General features: G+C 51.7%; 2 protein-coding genes and 1 long non-coding RNA gene across 12 annotated transcripts in view; 1 reads left to right on the plus strand and 2 right to left on the minus strand.

The window, feature by feature from the left end:
* Positions 1-19: 19 nt before the first annotated feature.
* On the minus strand, positions 20-3,256 carry LOC141579588 (uncharacterized). The gene is made up of 3 exons (XR_012511265.1): positions 3,045-3,256; positions 1,449-1,598; positions 20-261 (listed from the first exon to the last, which is right to left on the minus strand). It is a non-coding gene; the product is annotated as an uncharacterized LOC141579588 (long non-coding RNA).
* Positions 3,257-7,019: 3,763 nt separating this feature from the next.
* TCEANC2 (transcription elongation factor A N-terminal and central domain containing 2) overlaps positions 7,020-26,040 on the minus strand; it is an 87,365-nt gene continuing 68,344 nt past the window's right edge. Inside the window, exons 8-11 of one of the 2 annotated variants that reach the window (XR_012511263.1) lie at positions 20,056-20,126; positions 18,993-19,380; positions 8,919-9,126; positions 7,020-7,633 (exon numbers count right to left, since the gene is read on the minus strand). The gene's annotated coding sequence lies outside the window, so the exon portion shown is untranslated. The remainder of the gene's footprint in view (positions 7,634-8,918; positions 9,127-18,992; positions 19,381-20,055; positions 20,127-26,040) is intronic. The other variant, XR_012511264.1, reaches the window with a different exon arrangement.
* Positions 9,120-25,907, plus strand: CDCP2 (CUB domain containing protein 2). 9 transcript variants are annotated; one of them, XR_012511259.1, is made up of 8 exons: positions 9,120-10,116; positions 10,620-10,717; positions 13,728-14,075; positions 16,240-16,575; positions 17,572-17,925; positions 20,870-21,048; positions 23,900-24,170; positions 24,621-25,907. XR_012511259.1 is itself a non-coding variant. In XM_074376417.1 (8 exons), the coding sequence occupies exons 2-8, from the start codon at positions 10,621-10,623 to the stop codon at positions 24,655-24,657; spliced, it is 1,677 nt and encodes a 558-aa protein (XP_074232518.1). In that variant the 5' UTR covers positions 9,120-10,116; position 10,620; the 3' UTR covers positions 24,658-25,907. The 9 variants fall into 9 exon arrangements, 8 of the variants coding, with proteins under 8 accessions (XP_074232518.1, XP_074232520.1, XP_074232521.1 ...); XM_074376417.1 differs by having other exon boundaries at positions 23,848-24,170; positions 24,618-25,907; XM_074376419.1 differs by having other exon boundaries at positions 23,848-24,170.

The raw sequence follows: 26,040 nt of genomic DNA on the forward strand, positions 1-26,040 counted from the left end.
TATCCCAGCCAGGGGTGAGGAGCTGGGGCGTTTATCCACCAACACCCATTATCCCTCTGGGGCTGAGGCTTGTTCCCAGGGCCGGCACTGGTGGCCTCCCAGGTGTCGGCTCAGCCTGGCAGCCAGAGAAGCCCTCAGGCAGAGAGATGCAGGAAGCCCGATGCGCGTTCCTCCGGAAGGCAGGGTGACAGAGGAGGCACGTCAGCACTGCCCACTAAGTTATCTCACATAACTCTCACCATCTTGAGAGCAGTGGCTTCCCTGTTTTGTAAAAAAAAAGAGACAATGCTCACAGGGCAAAGCAGCTGGTGGAGACAGTGGTGTTGCCTCAGGGCCGCTCTGCCGTGTGTCGGCTCCCACCCGGCCACCCCGTCTAGCACAGTGTCTGGCCAGTGAGCGCTGACCCGGGTCTGTTGAATGAGTGAATGAACAAGCTGGTGGAAGACACACGACGGCAGGTTAGCACTGCTCTTCTGTAAAGTGAAGATGGGACTCCCTTTCTTCCCAGGGCTGCTTTGAGGAGTAACGGAATTGTGAAGTGCCCAGGGCTGGCCTGGCCCACAGTGAGGTCTCCGAGTGCGTTCCTTTCCTCTCTCTGCCTCCTCTAAGGGCAGCAAGGGTCTCTACTAAGAGGTGAACCTTCATGCCCTGCTCAGTGACCACCTGCAGGGAACTTCCCCTGAACCTCCAGATAAGTGACTCAAGAGAATCTCTAGAAAGCCTCTGCTTGTCCATCTAACCAGCCCTGAAGCCTGTCCAAGTTCCCCCACGTTAACAAAACAAAGCAACAGACTGCCTTACGTGCATGTTATTCCAGAGAAGACTGCCCTCTCTCTCAGTCTCTCTGACGCTGTCTCTCATATGTTCAGCTTCTCCTTGAAGAGCTGCCTACAGCTCGCCTCCTCCCTCATCCCTCATCACTCCTCAGTCTCCCTCAACCTGGGACCTGCCCCTCCCCCCACCCCCATGTGCTCTCAGTAGGGTCCCTGGTGTCCAGAGATCATTTTTCAGCTGCATTTGATGCTGTTGTCAATTTCCTCCTTACTGACCCTCAGTTTCCTCAATGGCACCAGGTTATCCTGAGGACAAAATAACTCATTCATGTATTCAGCAAACATTTCTGAACACCCACCTGTGTGCAGACTTTGCTGGGTTCTTGAGGACCCTGACTTTGGAGGTGTTCACAGTCTCCCGGGAGGTGGGGCACAGATGCCATTACAACAAATATGAAAGAGCCTGGCACTCAGCCTGGTACACAGTGCACACTCGTGAGTGTGGGGCTCTGTCTTGTCCATTTGCCTTCCCTGGGCCTCAGTTTCCATGGCCAGAAGAAAATGGGTAGGAAGGGGGGTTGCACTTGCCTTCTGAAGCACCCCACGCACCCCCCCTTGCCTCTCTGATAGCCCCAAACCCTGGCCCACCCTCCACTCGAAGCCCTTCCCTCTCACCTTGAGCTCCCACATGAGCCTACGAGCAGCCAGGAGGCCCCAGAAGCTGAGTGTGGCAACTTCCACCCTTTCTGAAGTTCGGCTGGTCCTCGTTCTCAATGGAGGACTTAACGAGGGAGCGTTGCTCCTCTGAACCGGATGGCCGGTGGCCTGAAACACAGGAGAATAGGTTGGAAGCAGGAAGGAGCCAGGGCTTCCAATAAAGAAGGCAACAGGGGCCTTGGCCCCCAGCTCTGCTATCCGTGAGCCCCGAGTCTGCACTGAGCTCAGATCTCTTCTTCTTCCCAGCAAATAGCCCTCCATGTGGGTAGAATCAGTGTCATGGTAAGAACACAGGCTTTTGAACTGGTCAGACATAAGTTCAAGTCTCAGTGCTGCCACGGAACGGCTGTGCCATCTTGGGCAAATCACCTGCTTCTCTGAACTTCAGTTTCCTCATGTGTGAATTAGAGGTAGTTTATTCCTTCTCTTAACAGATGTTTATCAAGCACTTAATCTGCGCCATGGGCTGAAATATAACAGAGATGAAATACAGATTTCTGCTCTCCTAGTGATCACAGACAGTAAACAGCCGGGGTCTCCACCAGGGTAGTACTGCTCCCCCAAGGGGTGTTTGGAAATGTGGGGGACACTAACACCTCCTCACAGGGCTGTGGAATTGAGTGGGATAAAGTATACAAAGTAGGGTGCATTGGCCTGGCACATAGTAGGTGCTCATTGAATGCTTGTTGAATAAATGAACTAAAAAAAGCAATTCTCTCTGAGCCCTGATTACCAAACGCTGAAATGGAGCTGATAATCCTTTGCAAAGATGTTATAAAGATTTTTAACTTTGTTTAAATTAATGAATTTAAATGAATATATAGAGCTTACTATAGGCCATATACTCTTCTTCTAAACCTTTTGCAGGTATTAACTCATTTTTCTTATTTTACAGATGAGGAAACTGAGGCACAGAGTGGGAGGCTTACCCAAGGTCACAAAGCTTGGATGTGGCTGGATATGAATGTGCCTGGCAAACAGTAGTAGCTCAATAGCTGCTCTGTTGTGGGGCAGGGAGGTTTTAGGGTTGGTATGCCGTGTAAGGCAGCCTCCAGAAGGCTCCCATGCTGAGCTGTCCTTAGTGCCTGAGCTCTGGGTGTGAGCAGCTTGGGGGAGCTGGTGAGGACTGGGTGTGGTGGGCAGGAAGGAAGGGGTGAAGACAGGAGGGTTCAGAGGGGAAAGAGGAGGCAGTAAAACACTCCCAGCAACTCCCTGGAGGTCACAGTCCTGGGACAGCCAGTCCTGCAGCCTCTCCGGAGGCAGGGAAGGATACCAGGGCAGTTGCCCCTTGTGTAACTGTGTACTTCCTCTAACGTGCCTTGGCTTGTTAAATGTCTCAGCTGGGCAGAAGGAGCAGGATTAATTGGCCCTCAAAGTGGAGGGAGGGGAGACCCTGGGCCTGGAGGAGGCTTCTTTTGTGTGCCTCTCCCACCCCTCTGCCTCCAGGCCCTCTAATCCTCTAAATCCTCTCCTGTCAGGCTTCCCTCGTGGCCCCACCTGGTGGCTCAGAGCACCGGTCTTGCAGCCCTACAGTCCTGGGTTTCTGCCACTTACACGATGTGTGATCCTGGGCTGTCCCGGCACGAGTTTCTTCATCTATGCAAAGGGCAATGTTGGTACCTGCTCAGAGGGTGGTATGAGGATTAAATGCAGTGATCTAGTGAGGTGCTCAGCCAAACGCCCATCTCGAGTTGTTACTGTATCATTTATCCACCTGTAAACACCCAGACCTTGCCATGCACAGCTCTTCACAGCTTACAAAGCCCTTTTTCACCTCTGGCATCTTGTATGTAGTCCTCACAGCAGCCCAGGAGGTGAGGCAGGATTAGAAGCCCCTTCACAAACAGCTTTAGGGGGAGGTGAGTGACTTGTCAGATGTCGCAGAGCCTGTCAGACATGAAATGCAGGCCCAAACCCAGGGAGATTCAAACCAAAACCTGTGGCTCTTTCCCCTAAACCGTGCATAATAGCAGTGACCCAGCACTGCTGGGGGCTGTTCTCTGCCTGCCCCCTAGCTCTCACCCTGTCCCAGGACTGTGAGAGCCCACACTGCATAGTCCCAGCTCCGGGACAGCCCCCTTGCCACGTTGGGTCTTAATTTCCTTGTCTTTGATGTGGGGACAGTATCCCTTCCCTGTAGGATTGGGGGGTTCAGCGAGATATGGGATGGAAGACCCCAGAGCTGGATGGGCCCCACGAATGGCACCGATCTGGGCCCCCTCCTCACGTTCTTTCCCTTGGCTCAGGAGCCAGAGGCTGTGAAGGTCACACCTTTGTCGAGGGTCTCTTGGGAAACCCGTCTTTGGCATATCTGGTCTTCTGGGATGGCACTCCTGGCGTGTGGTCTTTGCACCCAGCCTTTGGGAACGGGGACGGAGCAGAGTGGCTGTGAGAGGAAACACAGACTCGGAGAGACAGGAGAGAGGAGGAGGGTGCAGCTTCCTCCTCGTGGCACAGCCCCGGCCCTGGCCTGGTGTGTGGGTCCCAGGGATGTGAGAAGCCAGAAAGTCCCCACAAGTCCCCTTCTGATGTCCCCAGAACTCCACTCCAGCCCACCACTGGCCTTGGCTCCACAAGGGCCTGCCTCCTGCCTCCCTGTCTTCAGCTTCCCACCTTTCTCCTGACCTTTCACCTCGCTCCTGACCCTTCACCTCGCTCTCCTGGCTGTTCTCTCTGTATTCCTGCCTTTTTCTCCTTCTCCTCCTGCATCAGACACACACTCATTCACACGACGCTGACCCGTGCCTTTCTATCGGGCCCCAGCAGAGGAAATCTGGGTTGTGGCTCCGGCAGCAGAGGGTGTGCGTGCTCCCCAAGTGGCCCTGCCACTGGGCCTCTACTCATGGGAAGCTCCCCTAAGTCCCCAGGGCCCCGGTCAAGGGAGAGATGTGACTCCCTGGGACCCAGCCAGGAATCCCAGGGGTAACAGCCTCTCTGCCCCCTGCCACACCCCCTTTTGTCAGCTCAGACCTTTGTGGGGAAGGGAGGCATTAAGCAGCACCCTTGCTGTCCCATGGGCACCATCCCTGTACCCAGGCAGAGGGACAGAATGCAGATGTGCAAACAAAACTGGCTAATGGAGGAGCCACAGTTATAGACGTGCACACCAGAGCTACGCGAGCAAATATACTCAGAGCTATGAACACCCCAGCAGAGATGTGCACACCCAGAGTGCACAGTTTTACACTAAAACACAGACCTGTGCATTAGCAGTTAGTTGTGTACCCATGGAAATAGCTGTGCGCTTATAAAGATGTGTCGAGGTATGTGTGTGAAGAGGCATGTGTCCCCTGAGATGGTCACGTGCACCCACAGCTATGACATTTGCACTCAGACACAGATGTACACAAATCTTTGTATACATCCAGAGAGAGAGCTGGTACATGCAGGTCTATATAGATATCCATGTTCACAGAGAGAGACACATGTACACGCAGAGGCTGAAGGACGTGCGGCCCACCTGTACACAGAGATGGGCGTGTGTGCAAAGGAACGTACATGAGTACATGGCACTGGATGCATTCACAAAAGGGCAGATTCATACTCAGAAATGCACAGAGACACTAATGTACTTGGTGCTCCAGGCACAGACACTAAAATGGGCTTGTGTGCCCAAGGAAACAGCATGACCAGGTGATGACACAGTTGCACCCAGGGACGGACAAGTGTGCACAGTGACAGAAACAGGCAGCAGTCCCCCAAGACATACTTATAATGCCCCTGCAGGGACAGCCCTGTGCCCACCAGCTCTCAGATGCTCCGGAGCCGGCTGGGGGAAGGGGGGTCATCTCTACGCCAAGACACCCCTGGAAGTTTGAGGTGGGTCTTCAGGTCTCGGCCGTGAGAGTCTGCAAAGCAAGGCACTGGAAGGCCCCCCTGGTGCCCAGGGTGACTGCCCTGTGAGTGGCTCAGGCACTCCCAGTGACCCTGCGGGGTGGCGGTGGTAGCCTTTGTTTCTCATCCACTCCCTCCCCTGGGACCGGGAGAGCCGCCCAGGGCAGGCTGATGATTGGAGGGAGGGGCAGCCAGGCAGGGGAAGGGTCCCACTCGGAGGTGACTTCAAGGAGAGACGAGTCAGAAAGACACGTGCAAGACTTCAGGTCTGTATAACTTTTAGAATTCACAGAAATGGAAGGCAGGATAGGGGAAGACATGCATTCCAAGCACACTGTGTGCCAGCCACTTCACCTGCCACAGGTTCTATTCCATCCACCCTCGCAGTACCTGGCAGGCAGTTCACAGGTGAGGAAAGAGGACTCCAGAGGCAGAGTGACTTGTCCAAGGTCACATGGCTGGTAACTACCAGAATTGCACTTAGAACCCCTATGGTCTTTGTTGTAGGGGCTCCATGCTTAATCACCGCACCCCACCACCCTGCCACTCCACTGGGCGGGGTTAAAAGTACACGCTTTGGACACGGACAAACATAAGCTCAAATCAACAAGGACACTTCCTAGCTGTGTGTCCTTGAGCAGTTCCCTGAATGGCTGCTGAGTAACTAGGATGTATTTGGGGGAGGACATGCAGTGGGGAAGGAGACGAGGAGAGGATGTGCTCTGGGCGAAGCCCTGTGCTGGGCACTGGGATGAAAGAAGGCAGAGGGTATTCACAGGAAAAGTCAGGCAGCCAGACCACAGGTGGTCCTCTCTGTGCTAGGGGTGAGCCCAGGGTGGGATACCCTCCCAGCTTGGGGAGAGGTCAGGACAACTCCCTGGAGGAGGTGACAATGTTTTGAAGGATGAGTAAGAGTCTGTCAAGGGAAGATAGGGCAGAAAGAAAGGCAATCGAGGCTCAGGGCACAGCGTATGAGAAGTGAGAGATGCCGGGTGGCTGGGATGTGATGCTCAGGATGGGGACAACATCTGAGATGTGCTCTGTGCATTTGTGTTAGGGTGGGCGTGGGGGAGCCGTCCTGAAGAGGTATGAATGTCAAGCAGAGGACTTTAGATTTTATCCTGAGCAGAGAGCTGACATAGTCAGATTAGCATTTTAGAAAGATGAGAGTAGAAAGCGGTTGGGGTGGGCAGAGAGCTGGCAAAAGCAGAGACAGGCAACCCCGTGAGATGAGGAGACTACTGTAGAAATTGAGAGAGAGAGATGGGGAGAGGGTCATGATGGCTTTGGAAGTTATCTCAGAGCGTAGAGCGGTGACCAAGCTCAAGTGTGAGCACGGATGTAGGGACGAGGGGAAGGGATGTCAAGGCAGCTCCTGCATGTCTGGCTTGGTGGGTTGGTTGTGCCGCCACCTGGAATAGGAAACATCAAAGAGAAGCAAGTTTGGGGGGAACCAATGAAAGTTTAGCTGAGGGCTGTGGATTTTAAGGGACCTGAGGGGCTCCATCAGTTGCCAGCCCAACAGCATCCTTGCCCTGCTCTTGCTAACCAAATCCCGGTACATCGTGGTAGACTGCTCTTCTGGGATGAGTCATGCTAAGTCAACCAGAGTAACCTTCTCCTCTTGCCAGTGATGTTCAAGGAGTGGGTGTGTGTCTTAGTTTGGGCTCTCCTAGAAGAAGACCCTGAGACGGATTTGAATGCATATGGTTTATTTAAGAGAAAGAGAACACGGGTGGGATTTAGTGACCAGAAAGTTGTGGGTGACCAGGACACAAGTAGTCTAACTCTAGTGGGAGAATGCAGCCCTGCAGACCTTGGAAGAGGGGCGGGGTGGAGAAAGTCACTGCTTTCAAGAAGCCTGGCTATGAAAGCCAACAGACGGGTAGGGTGAGAGTGGAGGGAAACACAGGCTCATGGAAAAGGTACCCCCAGCCACCCCATGATGAGGAGAACTGCAGGTGCTTAACTGTGGATGAGAATGCCAGCCAGGCAAGAGAGGCCGCGGATGCGTGTGGTGAGTGAGCTGCGGAAAAGCCCCAAGACAGCAGGAGGGCTGGGCTCCGGGGCCCAGGTGGAGGGATTGGCCTCTGGCAGGACGTGGGACTCCTTTCCCGGCTGAGGCTGAGGGAGGGGTGCACGAGCAGGGTGAGGGCTGTAAGGTGAAGGGGCTCCTGCACAACGGTTTGCCTTTTTCTCTCCGCAGGCGAGGGTGGGGTCTTCTGTGGGAGTAGGGGGCGGGCGGATGCACTGTCTCCAGGAGACTGGTGACCATCTGGAATGATGTCTGTGGGGAATCAAAAAGCCACCTAGAGAAACACAGAAAGTGTGGGGGGCGGAGCTGAGACCCTAGACGAGGATGGAGACCATGAGCAACGGTGCTGGTGCTGACTACAGGGTGATGGGACTCTGCCCAGGGGCGCCCAGAGGCTCAGACAACCCGGAGGAAAATGTGGCCAGCTGGGCATGTCCCGCAGATGTCATGAAAGGAGAGCAGGATGACCCTGACCGTGGAATCTAAGCCCAAGGGGGAAGCTGGGGCAAGAAGTATGCGAGCTAGGGGTTAGAACAGCAGGGAAGGGAGACCGGAGTGTCATGGGAGGGCAGGAAGAGAGGTGGTTGTTCCGGGAGTGGGAGGAACACCTCAGAGGTGAGGGTTCAGGGGATAGCCAGTCTAGGCATAGTCTCAGTAAAGGCGGTACTCATGTTACTGATGGCTCAGGGGATGCTGTCGTGACCCCGTCCACATCCTGCATTCGCCATTCCCAGGCTTGCAGACAGCTTCTGCTGCAACTCCTGGACTTCGGGGCATTCACAGGCAGGTTGGAAATGCCTGGGAGAGGACGGCCTTGAGCAGTGGTCACCCAGAGGCAGCTGGCAGTTGGACAAACACTGCTTCCCTGTCCCGCAGCGGAACACTGTCTCCCAGGTGCCCGTGGTGGTGGAGCCCCGGTTGCCCACAGTGTAAACTTTGAGTTAACACACCCTGAGTCAGCTTCTCATCCCTGTCTCGCTACCCCACTCCCCAGACTTTGCTTCCTGGGATCACCTCCCATATGAACTCCTGACTCTCGAATCCCTGTCACAAGGTCTTCTTGTGGAGTCACTCAACCGATGACAGTGGCTCAGACCCTTTGAGCTTCAAATTCCTCTTCTGCAAGATGAGGGGTCCAGGATGTCCCTCTGAAATCGGGGAGGACACAACTGCAGGTCTGGGAAGCTCAGCGTCACGCCCAGAATTCAGCAGGCACTGGGGTAGCACCCTCTCTCATACACACAGTAGGTGTTTAATGAAAGCTCCAGTCCCCTCAGACTGCCCAGGACGTGGGACCTTTCTGTTCCTGCCCATCAGGCCGCACAGGTAAGTCAGTCCCTCAGGCCTGACCGTTCCCAATGCTCTTTGCTGAACACCTTCCAGGTGGCCTCCCTCCCGTGCTGGCAGCAAGGGCTCCCTGGGGACTTCCTGACAAAAGGATGGACCAGAGGCAACACGTGGTCTAGCAGGTGGATGTCTGAGGTCCTCAGAGGTCAATACAAATCACCCTCGCTCCTCTGCACAGAGCCAGGCACTGGCTGGAACTTCTCGAATGTTACCTTGTCTAAGCCTCACGGCAGACTGCAGGCCACTACGCTGCTCTCATTCCGTAGTCCAGGAGGCTGGGCCTTGGAGAAGCTCCCACAGCTGGCAGGGAGCGGTGCAGCTGGAATTTAGAACTTGTCTCTCAAACCAGAACCCAGGCTCCTCACTGGGAGGCAGGAACGTGCCGCGTTCACCTCAGATGCGCCGTGCCTGGTGCGGGCTCTGCACAGAGAAGGAGCTTAGGAAATGAGCTCTGGGCTAGAATGAATCAAACAGTGTTCCCCGAGGAAACAGAAAGGTCCTGTTTCCGGCTGGACACAGAGCCCCAGAGGGCATGTCTGCGGCCCAGCTCATCTCACAGGGTCTGGCGCATGGGGATGTTCAAGCCAATCAAAAAGTGAACATTTACTATTCTTGGCCAGAGTTCACAGTGTGGCCCAGACCCGTGACTGTACTAGGAGTTGTCCAGTGTGTTTTTCCCGTTCTGCTCTTCCTGCGGCCTTCTTCCCCGAAAGAGACCCCCATCAGCTGTCCACAGCCGCCTCCTTCGCTCTCCCTCTGAGCTCACCCAAGCGTGTCTGAGGGATGCCTGGCCCACTCGTCCTGTTAATTAGAGGCTCCCTTGGGCTCCCCCATGGATGGGATAATCCAGGAAACCTGTAGGAAGTGCTGACTGTGTGCTTTAGCATATGTTAACACGTTTCATTTCATCCCTGTAGGCAGGGCTGAATGGCCCCTCTGGACAGATGAACAAGTCAGTTGGATGACTTGTTCAAGGTCACCTGGTAAGTGAGAGGCTGACTGAGGGTGAATCCCAGATCAGCCTAGCCCAAAAACTCATGCCCTTTCTCCACCACCAAATTCCCTTCCAACCTTCAATGTCTTCCCTTCCCCACCAGTGTGGCCAGTGCAGATCTCAGGACGTGTCAACCTGGTGACACTAGATCCGTCACCTTAGGGTGGAGTGAAGGAAGTACCTGGAGATCAGCTTACTAATTCAAGGGGCTGATGAATTATTCACGCCACCATTAACTTGGAGGCCCTTTCAGCCTCACCTCTCTTTCCCCTGCTCCAGACCCTCAGGTCCTGGCCTGGCCTGAGCTCTGTAGACCTGTGGGGCTCCTGGGGAGGAGATGCTAGCAGAGCTGGGGTTCTATCTGCTGCTGGCAGTGACACTGCTGGGCCCAGACACCAAGGCCCAAGCCATGAAAGGTAAGAGCTTCTGGGGACAGGCAGGAACTGGGAGGGGGCAGAAGGGTGACAGATGGCAGTGGGATCTCAAGAGGTCTCAATGTGAGAAAGCAGGAGACCCTTTTGGGGGGAGTTGGCTGAGTTGAGGATGTATAGCTTCTGAGATGACGGAAGACTGTATTTATTGAGTACCTGCTATGTGCTAGGTGCTTTCCATGTATAAATACATTTAATCTCCACAACAAACTTCATGGTAGGTATTAGTATCCCGTTTTGCAGATGAGGAAACTGAGGGAGAGAGAGGTTAAGCAACCTGTCCAAGGCTGCATGGCTACCAAGGGCAAAAGAAATGGCTCAGGGAATGATTAAAGGTTTATTGCTGGAAGAAGTCTTTATTTTCCTACTGAGAGCCTGCTGTACTTCGCCACTGCCAGCCAAGTGAAATCAAAGTTCCTTAGAGAGGCATTCAGTGCCCTCCCAGTTCAGGCCTCAATCTCTATATAACATTCAGCCTCGGTTTGCAGTATGCCTTGGGCATCCCATACCCTGGCAGAAGATTACACTTCCTTCTGGAGAGGCTTCACCCTCAGCGCTTTCACCCTCTGTGTCCTCTGCCTGCAAGGTAAGGTCCCTTTTCTCTTTTTGCACCTGAGAACATCTGGCTCATCCATCAAGCTCAGGTCAAACACCACCTCCTCCAGGAAGCCTTCCACATTCCTTCATCAGCCTCACAAGCTTCCTCCTTGCACCTCTTTGAACTCTGCTTATACCCTGATCCTGGGTCACTTTGTGCTGCTCCAGCCTTCTGAGCACTGTGTGCCTATCTGAGAAGCCACAGCGATATCATTTCACTCGTCTTTTTTAAGGGGTGTGCATGGGGTAGGCAAGCTCTCAGTGCCTTGTCTTCCTTAAGTGGAGCTCAGGAAGGAAACGTAACTTAGCAGTCACCTAGTTGGTGGCAGAGATGGGCTGGGCAGCCAGGCATCTCACCCCGTGCCTGGGTAGTGGGAGAAGTCAGCTGTTCCCATTTCTAGCTACCAGGGCTTCAGTGGCTTTGGGGTGACCCTGGGGGTCAGGGTGCCTGGCTGAGTCCTGGGGGACAAGGTCTTCTCTTGTGCTGGCACCCAGGGCCTCCCGCGCCACAGGAGTTCTGCTCCAACCCTCTCACAGCTTTTCCCATCCAGTGGGCAGGGCTGGAGGAAGGACAAGGACAGGCACTGGACAGGATGTCCCTCTGTCCTCTTGCCATAAAGGCATGAATTGGACACCACTCCCACCCTGGCCTGCCCCCGGGGCCAGGCAGGGAGTCCTAATGTGGACTGGGTGCGCAACCTGTAGCCCTGCACACTTTCTCTCATCTGAGCTCACAGATGCCTAGCAAGTCACTGTCCCCATTTCACAGATGCATGACTGAGGCTTGGGGAGGCTAAGTGATTGTGAGTCGGAGCCTTTTTTCATGTCATTTCCTCCCTCCAAATCTTTCCCAACAAAATCTTGTTGCTTCTAGCCAAACTCAAACATCACCTCCCCCGTGAATCCTGTCCCTCCCCTAACAGTGCTGGCCCCAGCAAGTAGGTAGGCAGATTCCATTAGATTCAGGTTCTTTTTTTCTCCAAGACACTGTCATAGGTAGTGAGTGTGGGTTACATCAGGGCACATATTTTCCAGTGTTCCACTTTGATGTTAGGATTAGTCAGTGGATTCAGGGGTTGTTAGCCTGATCCATCCATTGTAAAGTTCCTATGAAGGTAACCTTTTTGGTATTTTTAAAATTATAAAAATGTTCAAACATGAGCAAAGTTGAAAGAATTTTACAGAGAATACCTGTCTACCCAACCATCTAAGTTTACTTCTCAACATTTACCCTTTTATTCAGTGATTAGAACAAACCTGATGATGATTATTTCATTAAGGTTTGCAAAGTTATGTTTTTCTAATGTTGTTATTCTTTCTGTAGTCTTCTATAAATAACAATTTTCCTTCATCATCAGTTGGTTATCCTGAAATATATAAAGTATTTCATATATATATGTATTTCAAATATATATATATAGTATTTCATACATATATATACACAAATAGATGCTTAATTCTCCATCTATCAAGAAAAAAAGTGAGTTTGTGCCCCAGCAACCTCTAAAAGAAATCAATAAGTTTCTTTCTAATTTCTTTTGAGTCACGTTATGAATTCATAAATTTTTATGTATTTGATGTGTTTCAACCCACTGCAATAATTCTTTTTTGATGTTCAAATTTTACCCTCTTTAGCCAGTGGGAGCCCCTTCAAGCAGGTCCCTGTGTGTTTTGACACAATCTCAGCCATCTTTGATAGCTCCTTTACTTGCTGGTGTGACAAGTGTCCCAAGTATATTTTGTATATTTCCTGTCCTAGACTATTTCTCTAAGGGGTTCTGGTTCATTTTAGTTGGACATAATGATCCTCATCTAAGGCCAGGAAGTGCAGAATACTACTGGAATATCATTGCTTTTAGGCTTTTTAGTGGACAGAGTTAGGAAATTAGCAATAAAAAAATAAATCTTAAATTCATACTGTTTCCTATTCAAATTAAGGATCACAAGAGTTCTATTTAATTTTTAAATTTTATATTTGTATTGCCCTTCTCTCATCCTGAGTATCTTAGTTTCTATTGACATTAACATACTTCCTTTATTCCAATATACAAAATACTGTAAAATAACAGTATTTACTATCACTATTAATAATAAGCCTACTGCATGTAGTTTAATATTTCTCTGTGGTTCATTTTATCCTCGGGATCTACTCTACCAGGAATGTACAGTCAAAACAGTGTATTTCAACATATTTGAAATCACTTTTTCCCACGTGAATGAGCCTCCAGCTTGACATGTAGTTAAGCTTATTTGTTTTAGTTTGACATATTTAGGGGTTATTTAAAGATTTTTTTCAATAATTTAAAAATTATATTAAAAATTACTCATGATTATAAAGTCAAAATTACAAAATGAGTTGCATTGAAAGAGGTCCAGCAGTCACTCCTGCTTCCTCCCCTCTGCTTCTTCCCGTGACAGAGACTCATTTTTATTAGTTTCCTTCCATTGTTTTCTTTTTCAAAATATAAGCAAATATGTACATATAAGAATGCGTTTTTAGCTTTGTAACAGACTGTGCACATTTTCACTCAGGATGAGGGGTATTATTATTTTTAATTTTTGAATTCCCTATTGAACATATCTAGGCCGAGTATATAGTACCATTTTATTGAAAATTATAGGCCCTCCTGACACTTCCTGTCTCCTTTCCTTGCTTTATTTTTCTCCAGAGCACTTACCCTATGTAATATGCTCTATAATTTCCTTATTATGTTTATTGTCTATCTTCCCTACCAGAATTTTTGTCTGTTTTTTCCTGCTGTAACTCCAGCACTTAGAACAATGCCTAGCACTCAAACAATATTTGTTGAATGAATAAAAGAATGCTTGGTAAGTGTCTGAAGACTAAGTAAATAAGTGAACAAATACATGAATAAATGAGTGGATTTAGGGCCATGGCCTCATGCTCTCTCATTTCCTCCCAAAGACCCTGTATTGGAGCTCGGCTACCACCCAAGAGCCCAGCGCTGACTCTGAGCCATTCTTCTCTCCTGCCCCAGGTGTCAAATGTGGGGGTGTGCTCTCAGCACCTTCCGGAAACTTCTCCAGCCCTAACTTCCCCAGCCTGTACCCCTACAACACAGAGTGCAGCTGGCTGATTGTGGTGGCCGAGGGCTCCTCCGTGCTGCTTACCTTCCACGCCTTCGACCTGGAGTACCATGACACCTGCGGCTTTGACTTCCTGGAGATCTACAACGGGGCCTCTGGGGACCAGGGCAACCTGCTGGGGAGGTTCTGTGGCCAGGTGCTCCCGCCGCCCTTCACCTCCTCATGGCATGTCATGTCTGTGGTCTTCCACTCAGACAAGCATGTGGCCAGCCGTGGCTTTTCTGCCGGCTACCAGAAAGGCAAGGGGGACTCGGCAGTGGAGAGGGTGGCCCTGGGTGGAGATAGGTGGAGATAGGGGAGGGCAGTGGGGCTAAGATGAGATGGGCAGGGTCTCAGCAGCTTAGCAGGTAGGCTGCTCCTGGAGCCTGCAACCTGGATACCCCTGCTCTTGTAGCTCCAGGGGCAAAGGTAACTTCTGTCCGCAGTGTTGGTAGTTGTGTTCCCACCTTCATGGCAACACTCCCCACATCTCCCTCCATTATCCTGGGAGCCTCCAGAGATTATCCCTGTGCTCAGGAATGAGGCCTCTCATGCACTCCTATTCTTGTCCTTCTTGTCCCAAGCATGGCATCAGGACACAGGAAGGGACACCATGTGGCCGCTGCTGCTCCCTCTGTGGCATCTCATCGTGTCCTGGGCACAGGATTCCCTTCCCTCCCCATCCTATCTTTGGGATTGGAAGGTGCATGAGGGTCTGTGTGAAGCCGGTGACCACTCCTTTCCAAAGATTTTACTGACCTCACCTCTTGGATCGTGGATCCCCAACCCTCCCTCCACTAGCCAGGCTTAAAGCCTGCCCCTCAGCCCAGTGAGGGGAGCAGAGGCTTTGCCCTCCTTGCCTTTCTCCTTGACTCCATCCTCCTGCTTCAGGCTTCTCTGCACAGACTCAAACCTTCTCCCTTCTCCCAAGGCCAAAACAAAAGACCTTCTTCATGGCGGCTCAAGCAATAGGTACCACAGAGGCTCCTGATGCCCAGCGTTCACCAACAGCAATCAGTGGGGCTGGGGGGCTCAGGTGGGATCAGCTGCCACTGACTTTCGAGGCATAGAATGGTAGAATGCTACTATTAGCAATAGCCAAGACATGGAAGTAACCTAAATGTCCATCAACAGATGACTGGATAAAATAGATGTGGTATATTTATACAATGAAATACTACTCAGCCATAAAAAAAAAGAATAAAATAATGCCATTTGCAGCAACATGAATGGACCTAGAGGTTATCATACTAAGTGAAGTCAGAGAAAGACAAATATATGATATGACTTATATGTGGAATGTAAAAAATGATACAAACGAAGTTATTTACAAAACAGAAACTGACTCACAGACAGGAAAAAAAAACCTATGGTTACCAAAGAGGAAAAGGGTGGGGAAGTATAAATTAGGAGTTTGAGATTAGCAGATACTAACTACTATATATAAAACAGATAAACAACAAGGTTCTCCTATACAGCCCAAGGAACCATATTCAATATCTTGTAATAAACCATAATGGAAAAGAATCTGAAAAAGAATATATGTGTATAGTTTGAGCCTGGTGGGTCAGGCTGGATAGGTCTTATGATTTCTAATATTCCTAAGAGGCTCAGAGAGCCTGGGTTACTTGCCTGGGATCACACAGCAATAAAAGACAGAGCAGAGAGGACACCTGTCATCAGACTTAAGCCCATCTCTTCTTCATCAGATCCTCCCTCTAAGACTCAGTTTCCTCATCTGTTAGGGAGATTTGATAACATTCCTGGTCTCAGGTACCTCAGCCCCTGGGCCCCACTGGCCTGGTTGGAGAGGACAGTGAGACTCACAAGGTCAAGTACTAACAGACTCTGCAGTTAGTCAAATCCTGCCTTCCCTGCTACTAGCTGAGTGACCTGTTGTCAGGGTCTGTCCCTTGGGCTTTGCCATTGCAAAGGCTCCTGCCAATCTCCATGTCTCTTCGCTTGAGGGCTTTTCCCAAAGCTTGGGACACTCACCTCTACTCCAGCAGCCCTCAGCCTGGACTCCTCAGAATTGTATGAATGCCCTACTCCCCCTCCTCAGTCCCTCACTGCCCACCTATGGTCCCCGTCCCTCCCAAATAAACTCCTTGGGCTCAAATCCTTGTCTTGGGGTCTGTGGGTGAATCCAAACTCACACAGGTAAGTAACTTAACTTCTCTCTGCCTCCATTTTATCAACTGTAAAATGGGGAAAAGCACTGCACATTCCTCACAGGGTTATGGTGATGGGTTTAAAAATGATGGCTTTGGTGCCAAGCTCCAGGCCTGTGCCTACCTCTTACCAAGTGCTCAGTGGGTGGTGACGAGGTTCCTGTGAATACCTATGGGAGTGGCATGTTCCCAAGGGAGGGGGTGGGGAGTTGTGGGGAGGGAGAAAGATCAGTTCAAGCAGGTTCCCTTGCAGATGTGTGTGGTGGCGTCCTGACGGGCCTGTCGGGGGTCCTCACCAGCCCTGAGTACCCTAACAACTACCCCAACAATGTGGAGTGCCGCTGGGTGATCCGGGCTGCCGGCCCCGCGACCATCAAGCTAGTGTTCGTGGACTTCCAGGTGGAGGGCAGTGAGCAGTGCATGTACGACTACGTGGCTGTGCTTGGGGGGCCTGGCCCCGCCCACGAGCATCACTACTGCGGCAGCGCCAGGCCCCCCACGCTTGTGTCGCTGGGCCACGAGCTGCAGGTGGTCTTCAAGTCTGACTTTAACATCGGAGGCCGGGGCTTCAAGGCCTACTACTTCTCAGGTAGGAGGGCTGGAGCTACACCCTGACTACCCTGTGCATGCTGGGCTCCTGCCTCCCCGTTATGATTGCAGAGGGCAGGAAGGGGTCATACTTTTCTGCTTCTGGGACTTGAGCTTCCTGCTCTTTCTCTGCCTGGAATGCTCTAGCACTCCTGTCCCTGCCTGGCCGATGCCAAGGCACAAGCATGACACCTCCTCTGTGAAGACACCCTGATTCACTCAGAATTAATCCCTTCCTTCAATTTCTTGGAGAAGTATTTTCATAGCAGTGATCTAACACTCACCACTTCCGTATGTGGTTGCATGTTGATCTCCTCTGGCTGACTGAGAGTTCCTATGGGCTTACCTTTGTACCTGTCACATGGAAGGTATTCAATTCTTGTTTGTACAAATGAATAAATGAACCCTTGGGAATGAAACTGTCTAGTGGAGGAGATGGAGAAGGAAACAGACAGTTACAACCCATGGTGATCTATGCTAACAGTAAGAATTGTGGATGACTTCCTGGAGGAGGAGAGAATTGAACAGTGCTTTGAAGAAGTTAGCCAGTGGCAGAAGGAAGGGAAGGGTATTCCAAGCAGAGGGATCAGCATGTGCAAAGGCATGGAGGACAGAGAGGGTTTGGTGAGGCTGGAAAGTAGTTTTGGATGAGAAGCACTGAGAAAAAGGGCAAGGTCAGGTCACGAACCACCTTGTCTGTCAAGTCCAAGTTTGGACTCAACTCCAAAGATAGGTGTTAGACATTGTTATTGAATTCCTATTAAGGCCAACACTCATGAAATGATTGCCTGCTGCAATGAGAGTCCCAGCTTTTAGCTGGTTTCAGTTTGAAGCAGGTTCTGGAATCAGTTGTCTGGTTTGCTGGCCATGGTGATCACAACCTGCCAGGGTGGTTTTAAGACCCCTACAGTACCTGCTACCTGAGCCGTAGCTGCAGAAGGTGACAGTCTCCACCCTTCTCACCACTGCCTCTTCTGTCCCACTCTCCCTAAACCAGGAGAATGCCAGGAGGTGTACACGGCTATGCGGGGCAACTTCTCCAGCCCACAGTACCCCAGCTCCTACCCCAACAACATCCGGTGCCACTGGACCATCCGCCTGCCTCCTGGCTACCGGGTCAAGCTGTTCTTCCTGGACCTGGAACTGGAGGAGCCCAACAGTCTGACCAGGACCTGTGACTTCGACCATCTGGTGGCCTTCGATGGGGCCAGTGAGGAGGCGCCCCTGCTGGGGAATTGGTGTGGCCACCACCTGCCGCCACCAGTCACCTCAAGCCACAATCAGCTCCTGCTTCTGCTGCACACGGACCGCAGTTCCACCCACAGGGGCTTCTCTGTGGCCTACATTGGAGGTCAGCTGGGGTTCAGGATGTGGGTATGCTGGTGGGGGAAGTTGAGGCCAGGGTCCCAGGTCTCCTCCTTCCTCCATCCCACCAACTAGTCTCCTCCAACTTCCTGGGTGGCTGCACCACTGCCAACTCCTGCCCTGGGTCCTTTGAGATCATACCAATATGACCCTTGCCTATTTCTACTATTACAGTGCCTTATTTTTCCACCTTCATGATTCATAACTCCTCCTCACCTATCTCCTTCCCCTGTGGACCCTTGGCCTCTCTTGTACTATGGTTGATCTTCTATATCTAGGGGTAATATTAAAAATGTACTAACACTGTTAATGGTAAATGATTGGTATAACCACAGAGCTGCTGACCAACCTTGCTAGTACAGTCATAAACCCTGACTGACAGTGGTTTGAAAAAATGGCCTTTGTTTTTCTTACATAACTAGAAGTCTAGAACTAGGCAGCTGCTGTGTCAGTTCAGGGATTCAACAGTGTCCTAGCTGGTCTGTCTGAGAGTCTCTGGGCCTTATAACTGCAAAATGGCTGCCACAACTCCAGACATCATGTCCATGTTCAAGGTTGGAAGAGGGGAAGGGAGGTGCCAGCCACAGATGGCCCTTTATCAGGAAAGCAAAAGCATTTCAGAAGCCTTCAAAAGATTTCTTCTTGGTCTCATTATTTTGAACTTGGTCATATGGCCATGCCTAGCTGTAGAGTTTGCTGGGGAAGTTGGCACTCAGCTTTTCCATCACCATAGTGCCAGTTAGGTTTACTAGCAGACAGCATCTATCCTGTCTCTCTTATCCCCCTTCCCTGGGCTATGGGCCCAGAAAGCCTGTGCCCTGGACCCATTTTGCCCTCTGCCTGACCAGGCTAGAACCTCTCATTGTGCAGGTACAGAAACAGAGGTGCAGAGAGAGGAAAGGACTTCACTGCTGTCACATGGGCAGTGGCTGGCACAGCCAAGGCTAGTCCCTGCCTTCTTGTGTGGCTGAGCAGGACCTGAGGAGGGGGCCCAGGGCTGAGGTCAGACAGACCAGGGCCACATCCATGTACTGACCATCCAACAGGGCTCACCTGTAGGAGAGGGTGATGAATGCCCTAGATAGGCGGTCGTTAAGAGGAAATGAGATAACACAGGTCACAATGCCTGGCTCCGAGAGCATCCTTGCTGAGGGTGCTTTCCTTTCCTTCATGTGTCTTCGGCCTGTTCTGTATTCAAAAGATGATTGGGGGGCCAGGGATGGGGAGGAAATCGTAGAGCTGCAGCAAGCTAGCATCAGAGAGGTGACTTGGACAGACCTTGCCTCTGTGGGCCTCAGTCGGCTCCATCCGCAGACCTGGAGAACTGCCCCTCCATGACAGTGACCCCCTTTACAGAGTGCACTTGGAGAGCCAGGTGCAGTGGGCTCTGCCACCGCTGGCTGGCAAGCTGCTTTCTTTCTGCAGGTCTCAGTTTTTCCACCTGTAAAATGAGGATATTGGCTCCGTGAAGATTCTGTAAAGTCCCTTTAGCTCTGGTGGTCTTGTTTCTGGGCCTGGGTCCTCTCGCAGCTCTGAGTGATCTTGGACGAGCCCCTTCGCCTTTTGGTGCCTCCAGAGCCTGAGGGCGGGGCAGCTCCACTCCTGGCTCCTGTTCCAGTGGCAGAAGCCCCGACTCCAACCCGCCTCACCTCCCTCCCCAATGCCTGTGGGAGCCCAGGGTCAGACAAGGCACTCGTGCTGGGCCAGGCTCCAGATGTGGCCCAGGCGGCAGGCGGCCTCCCGGCTGGAGGCCGGCTCAGCGTCAATCAGGGGTGACACACAGTTCAGCGCCACCAAGATCATTGTGGGAGACGGCGGGCCCATAAATCCCCGACTGCCCAGACACCAGCGGCTGAAATATGTCTGAGGCATTTCCCGGAGAGGGGTTGAGAGTTCCAGGCCTCTGCCTGTCAGCTCCTTCCTTTTCCTCCCGCCAGCCACCCCCTTCCTTTCCCCTGCACTCACCCCTGCCCCAGCAAGCACTGCGCCATACACACACGCATGCGCACACACATGCTCGCCAATCCCAGACCCTTAGAGTCACACCATCCTGGCTGGGAACGGGTGATGGGGGCCGCCACGTAGGGTGGAGAGACCAGGAATTTTGGAATCTTACCGACTCAGTGGTTAAAATCCCAGCTCGGCCACCGTAGACACCTTCACCTCTCAGAGCGTCGGTCTTCAAAACTGTAAAATGGGTTTAGTCATGTCCATGTCATGGGGTCATCATGAGGAAGAGAGCGAGGCTGCCTTCACCATCCTTTTGAAATCTCCACCCGCCACTCCCCAACCACACACATTCTGCTCTCACCTGCTTGATTTCCCTTCAGTCTACCCTGACACTTGGGTGTATTTTACATACTTATTGCCTCTTTACCCAGCTAGAATGTAAGCTCCAAGAAGCTAGGTATTTGTGGGGGGGGGTTTTCCTTACTGTTTCTGTATCTGGTTGTTTGAGTAGGTCATAAATACTTGTCAAATGATTGAATGAATTACCTGGTATGTGACAAACATGATCAGCAGATGGTAGCTTATTATGGTTAAGAATATTTATTCAGGAAGGGGTATAGCTCAGTGGTAGAGTGCACGCTTAGCATGCACAAGGTCCTGGGTTCAATCCCCAGTACCTCTTTTTAAAAAAAAACTCATTCATTCATTCAATCATTTATTCAGCATTCACTGCATCTGCGAAGCTCTATGCTGGGCTCAACAGACACTGAGAAGCAGGCATGGTGCCTGCCTTGGAGCTCAGAGTCTGATGGATTTAAATGGACTAATGCATGTAAAACATCCTCGTAGGACTGCCTCAGAGCTGTCCTCTCTCTGGGCCTGTTTTCCCATCCATCACACTTTGTGGGGGGCTTGGAGAGGGTGGGGGTCAGATAGTCTGACCTCAAGGCCTCCAGGTCCTCCCTCCCATCCGTCCCCAGTGGTGCCCATGAACGTGAGCTGCTCCCGCACGGACTTCCAGATCCTGATCTCTGCACAGGCGCTGGCCCCGCTAGAACGGACCAAAGTCTACCTGGGCAGCCGGAGCTGCGCCGCCCAGGAAGTCGGCAGCAACTTCCGGATCCAGGCCCGCTTTGACACCTGCGGCACTGAGTCTCAGGTAGGGGCTGGGGGAGGAGGGCAGGCACGAGGGAGGGGCTCTGACCCCTGAAGAGAGGCACTTGCCAGGCCGCAGAACTCAGCTTCTGGCTCGGGGCACTGCACAAGCCTGGGTGCGGAACTCAGTGCCTCTTGGCTCTACCTCAACAAACTTGCCCAGTGTAGACAAAACAGAGAACTCAAGTCGGGGAGATGGAGAAGGGTGGTCCTGCTCCTCAACCTGGCGACAACTGAAAGCCCCTACTGGAGGCCCCTCGCGCAAGGCCCTGTGGGCTGACTGTTCCTGGAGGCCTTCCTGCTGTCCACCCTCATCCCTGGAGCTCCCCAGGGCCACCCAGTCCCCACCCCTCTAACACGCAGAGCTGTTTGAGTGCTGCTGCCTCCTGCCCACACCCTCCCCAACCTTGTGATCCAGATCCATCCCTGGGCTCTGCAAAACAAAAGGGCCCTTCAAGAGATAGGTTCCACCTCCCTCCAAAGGCAGTGAGGCATACAAATTAAGTTTTTCTACCATCCTTGTAATTTGGAGGCCTCGAACTCAGGCTTGGGGCCCTCAGAGTCCCTGGGCAGTGGCCCAGGCACCCTGGATGTTTGTATTCTTAGGGACAGGTTGGGAAGGGGAAGGGAGGAGAAGGCACAGTGGCCTCTGTTGGGGAGAACACCCCAGCCTTGATACCTGGGGAATCAGCAGGCTGGCTTTGCAGAAATCACGTGCTTTCCAGCAAACTGTACTCCCCCACCACCCAACAGTAGCTGACTGTATGCCTCCGACCCCACCAATCCACCCTTGGCTTCCCCAGCCCCCTGGCAGCCACCATCCTTTTGACCTGAGTAGAGGAGAAGTGGAGGTCAGTCTTGGCTGCCAAGATAACCTGCCCTCACCTCTACTCCATGCCCCAAATCCCCCAGGGGTTTTCTTCAGGTCAGAAGCACATTCCCTCGAGTCATAAAATGATGGAGAATCCCAGAAGCAGTGGCTCATGAAATCTAGAATGAAGAACTCAATAGACACTCAAGGTCTCAGAACCTCCACTAGAACTTGGAGCCGCAGAATCATAGAATCTTGGTATCAATATCATGGAGATGTAACAGCTGAGAACCTTAGACTCCTGGACTCTTAGTGTAACCCTTGTAAGTCCTAGACCCACGAGGACCAGTCTCTACATTGAGTTGTTTAAGGATGCACAGCTCAAATGGCCAAAAGTCATGACAACCTCTTTGTGCATCCCATAAAAACCCCAGAGATTTCATTTCATAACCAGAACGCCACATTTGTGTGGCCTTTCTTTCCTCCTCAAGTCTCTCACTCATCAAAAACTCCTAAAACTTTCCTGTACACCTGTTTTAAGTGATTTTTTTTCCTGCCTTCTTTATTATGAAGATTTACTTTGGCCCTTTCACTGGGTCACCTTCCACTCTCAGGTCCTGTCTTTCTTTTCCTGAGCCTGTGTCACCAAAATCCAGGACACCAGTCCACTTCAGAGTGTGGTGGCACAGAGGCTGAGGGCACAATGCAGAAGGCTCCTTTGGGGACATGGGATCAGAGCCTTTTGGATGCATAGAGTTGGGAGAGACCCACAAGTTCACGTGGTCCATGAAACTCCAGATTTGTGACTCCCCTTTACTCCCTTTCCCCGCAGGGTCACGCAGTGTCCAGTGATGGCAGCTCCCTGCTGCTCACGCCAGCTTGCGCTGTTCTAGACAGCTTTGATTTTTAGAAAAACCTCATCTCAGAAGGGCCACCACTAGACAGGGGCAGTTGGGGGGGCCTAAGAAGTGTAACAGCTGCTGCAGATGTCGGGAGATGTGCGGGGGTGGGTGGGGTGAGCCCGGCATCACTGCAGCCCCCACTCCAGACCACACCAGACTGCCCATCAAAGCTCTGTCCCTCAGTCCCCGGCCTAAACACCCCCCCCCCCATCTCAGGGCATCTTGACTCCTGCCTCTTTCATCTGTGAGGATGGGGAAGGCAGCAGTGGGGTAGGCTCCCACATCTCACTCCTCAACAGCTCTTCCCAACCCCAGGTGGTGCCACTGGGCTGGCGAGGGACTCAATAGCAGGGACACATAATTGCTGCAGACATAACTGGGCAAACAGGTTCCAGAGGGAAAGTCACGTAACATCAGGGACAGAGCTTCTAACTAGGGGAGGAGACTTGGCTTCTGGACCTAGCTTTGGGCAAATTATTGCCTTTGCCAGGCCTCAGTAGCCACAGCTGTAAACTGCCAAGGAAGGGAGACTGAACTAGATGCCCCAAAAGTCCCCTTTGGTTCTGCAATCTTTGGTTTGAGTGAGGCGTGATGGCCAAGAGCACAATTAAGAATCAGGTAGATCTGGATGAGAATATGTTCCTTGTCACTTGTGTGCTGTATGACCTCAGACAAGGATTTAACCTCTGGGCCTCAGTTTCCTCGTCTATAAAATGGGGATATTAATGGTACCAATAAGAGAGGGTGGTTGTAAGAATTAAACAAGATAATGCACTTAAAAGGCAGAGCCTGGAAGACGGCAAATGTCCCTGTTACTACCATTACTATCTTTCATAGAAACCGCCTCCTTGAAGCCAGAGCAAACACTGACCCATCAAATCTGATATTGTCCTTCCAGACACCCTCATAGTGCCCCTTCTACAGGTGGGGACACTGAGGCTCCAAGTGGGAAGGGAGTCAGTAGCCAAGCTGGGACTGGAACCCAGGCTCCTTGGGGTCTGGCCCCTTGGCACTGAGTCCCCATGGTTCTAAGGGAACAGGGTCAACCCTGGCCCCTTCAGGTGTCAGCAAGTGCCCATGACCCCCACAGAGAAGAAATAACACCTCAGTGATCGTCAGCATGCTGTACATCGACTTCTCAGCTGCTGGGCAGGAGGACATCCACGAGTACGAGGTCCGCTGCGAGCCACGGCGCAAGGAGGCCTCTGTCCACCTGCTGTCCGGCTCCGACTGGCTTGGGCCCTATGCTGCCACGGCCGAGCACCTTCAGGAAGCACCACCCAGGGACGAGGCAGAGGCACTGGAGGGCCCCGTGGCCATGGTGGCCCAGGACACCAGTGATATCGTCTTCCTAGGACTTTGCATCCTGGCTGGAGTCCTCATGGTCATTGCCATCGTGGTCCTGATGCTGCTGTAAGCAGGGAGGGTAGGGACCTGGCATCTGGCATCCCTGGGAGGCAGCTTGGGGACCCCACCACAGGGGCGGGACCAGGTCTTGTTGACTTGGTGACCGTGGGCAAGTCACTATCCCCCTCTGAGTCACAGTTTCCTGGGGAATCTTTTTTCTGCCCTGCTTATCTCACAGGGCTGGTGTGAGGCTCAGAGAAGAGCATGAATGGATAAGAGTTTTGTAAGCTACGGCATGCCGAGCATGTGTGTGCAGTTGTTGTTGTTAGTTTTAAAGATTTTCTCCTATTAAAAGAACTCCCCTGTGTGTGTTACTTGTCAGCAAAGATAGTTGGTCACAGAGTTGATAAAACTGACTTGTTCTGTAACTTGTATGAATGCTTTACCAACTCAAGGTACAAACAAGGTGCCTCCTAATTTTCCAATTAATTGCTCATCCTAAGCCTTCATTAGCAGGAAGTTCAGTATCATCCGGGGGCTTCTACTCTCCTGAACTGACCCAGGAATCCTGAGGACTTCATCTAAAGCAGGCCAGTCCTGTCTCCAAACTCCAGGAACAGAAAAGGGAGCTGAAACCCCACCCAGAGCTGTTGTTTTGGCCCCTGCCACATGGTGTCGCTGTTGACGACTGGCAGTGTGCATCCTGGTGGATGCCCGTCCACCTGGGTGACGATGCCTTGATGGGCCAGACGCCTAGAGTGTAAAGCACAGGCGGGCACACACTGTGCTCAGTGGTGAGGCTGGAGGCTGAGGGGCTGAGGACTGTTGTCTCTTTCGTGTTGGTGTTTTTCCTTAAATATATCATGATCCTTGACTGAAAAGCTGATTGAAGTGCCATGTGTCTCTGTCCTCACCCCTGATTCTGAGCCCATTCTTCTCCTCCAGATGAGTTCTCCTTGGAGCCCTCTGGACCTTCTCCTGCCACTAGACTGCAGTCAGAGCTACCTCCTTCTGTTCAGATCTACTCCAATCCACCCACATTTTTCTAAGTTTACACCACAGTGAGCAGGGGTTCGATTCCCAGTGAGACTTCTGGCATCCTTACGTGAATTGGCCCAGCCCTCCCTAGAGCCCTATATACCAAGAAGTGGAGCAATCTTGCTAATGAAAAATAAACAAAAAATACATTTATAATACATCACTTTCCCCTGTTCACCTTTACATTTGCATAATGAATCACTCAAGTGAGTCCTTTCATAATAACAGAAATCTCCTAATTGACCATGCCGACCACTGGCAATTTAAAAAATTGTAGTCCAATTACAGTTCCTTCAACAATCCAACAAACACTGACTGACTTCCAGCCTTGTGCACATTGCTGTGATAGGTGCCAGACACACAAAAGTGAGCAGGTCAAAGGAGATTCCTGCCTTCAAAATGCTTACAGTTGAGTGTAGCCAAATCAGGGACAGGGAGGGCAGATGAGTTGGTAACTCTCAGAGAAGAGAACTAGAGAGAAAAGAGCCGATAAAGCAAGAAATGAATTAAGCAAGGAAAAAAGAGCAGCCTGGACATTGGGAGAACTGGGTTCAAGTCCACACTCGATTGGGAGAGCCTGAGCAAGCCACTTCAATTCTATGAGCCTTTATATCCCTACCTGCAAAATGGGACCACAGTTTCTAGCTTGCTGTGAAGGTGCAGACACCTGATGAATTAGAGGTCTATCAGGGTCACATGCCAGCAGGAGACTCTGGGATGTTTGGAGCAGACTCCCCAGCCTCTTTCTCTCCCACTCACCTTCTTGCTCTCAGACTCCTCCAGCCCCTGAGTCAGGCTACCTTCAGCAGCCTGAGTTGTGAACACCTCGCAAACTCCCTGGGTCTCAGTTTCCCTGTCTGGGCAGGACTGCACACACACCACACACTCTCTGAGGACG

This window comes from Camelus bactrianus, chromosome 13 (assembly GCF_048773025.1).
Source record: "Camelus bactrianus isolate YW-2024 breed Bactrian camel chromosome 13, ASM4877302v1, whole genome shotgun sequence".
Lineage (NCBI taxonomy): Eukaryota > Metazoa > Chordata > Mammalia > Artiodactyla > Camelidae > Camelus > Camelus bactrianus.

What these genes read in the sequence shown, in the direction of transcription:
- CDCP2 (XM_074376417.1), top strand. Translation starts at nt 10,621, where the DNA reads ATGCCTTGGGCATCCCATACCCTGGCAGAAGATTACACTTCCTTCTGG. An exon ending in CAAGGCCTACTACTTCTCAG is followed by an intron (nt 16,576 to 17,571) that starts GTAGGAGGGCTG and finishes TCCCTAAACCAG; the next exon opens with GAGAATGCCAGGAGGTGTAC. An exon ending in CCTGCGGCACTGAGTCTCAG is followed by an intron (nt 21,049 to 23,847) that starts GTAGGGGCTGGG and finishes TGACCCCCACAG; the next exon opens with AGAAGAAATAACACCTCAGT.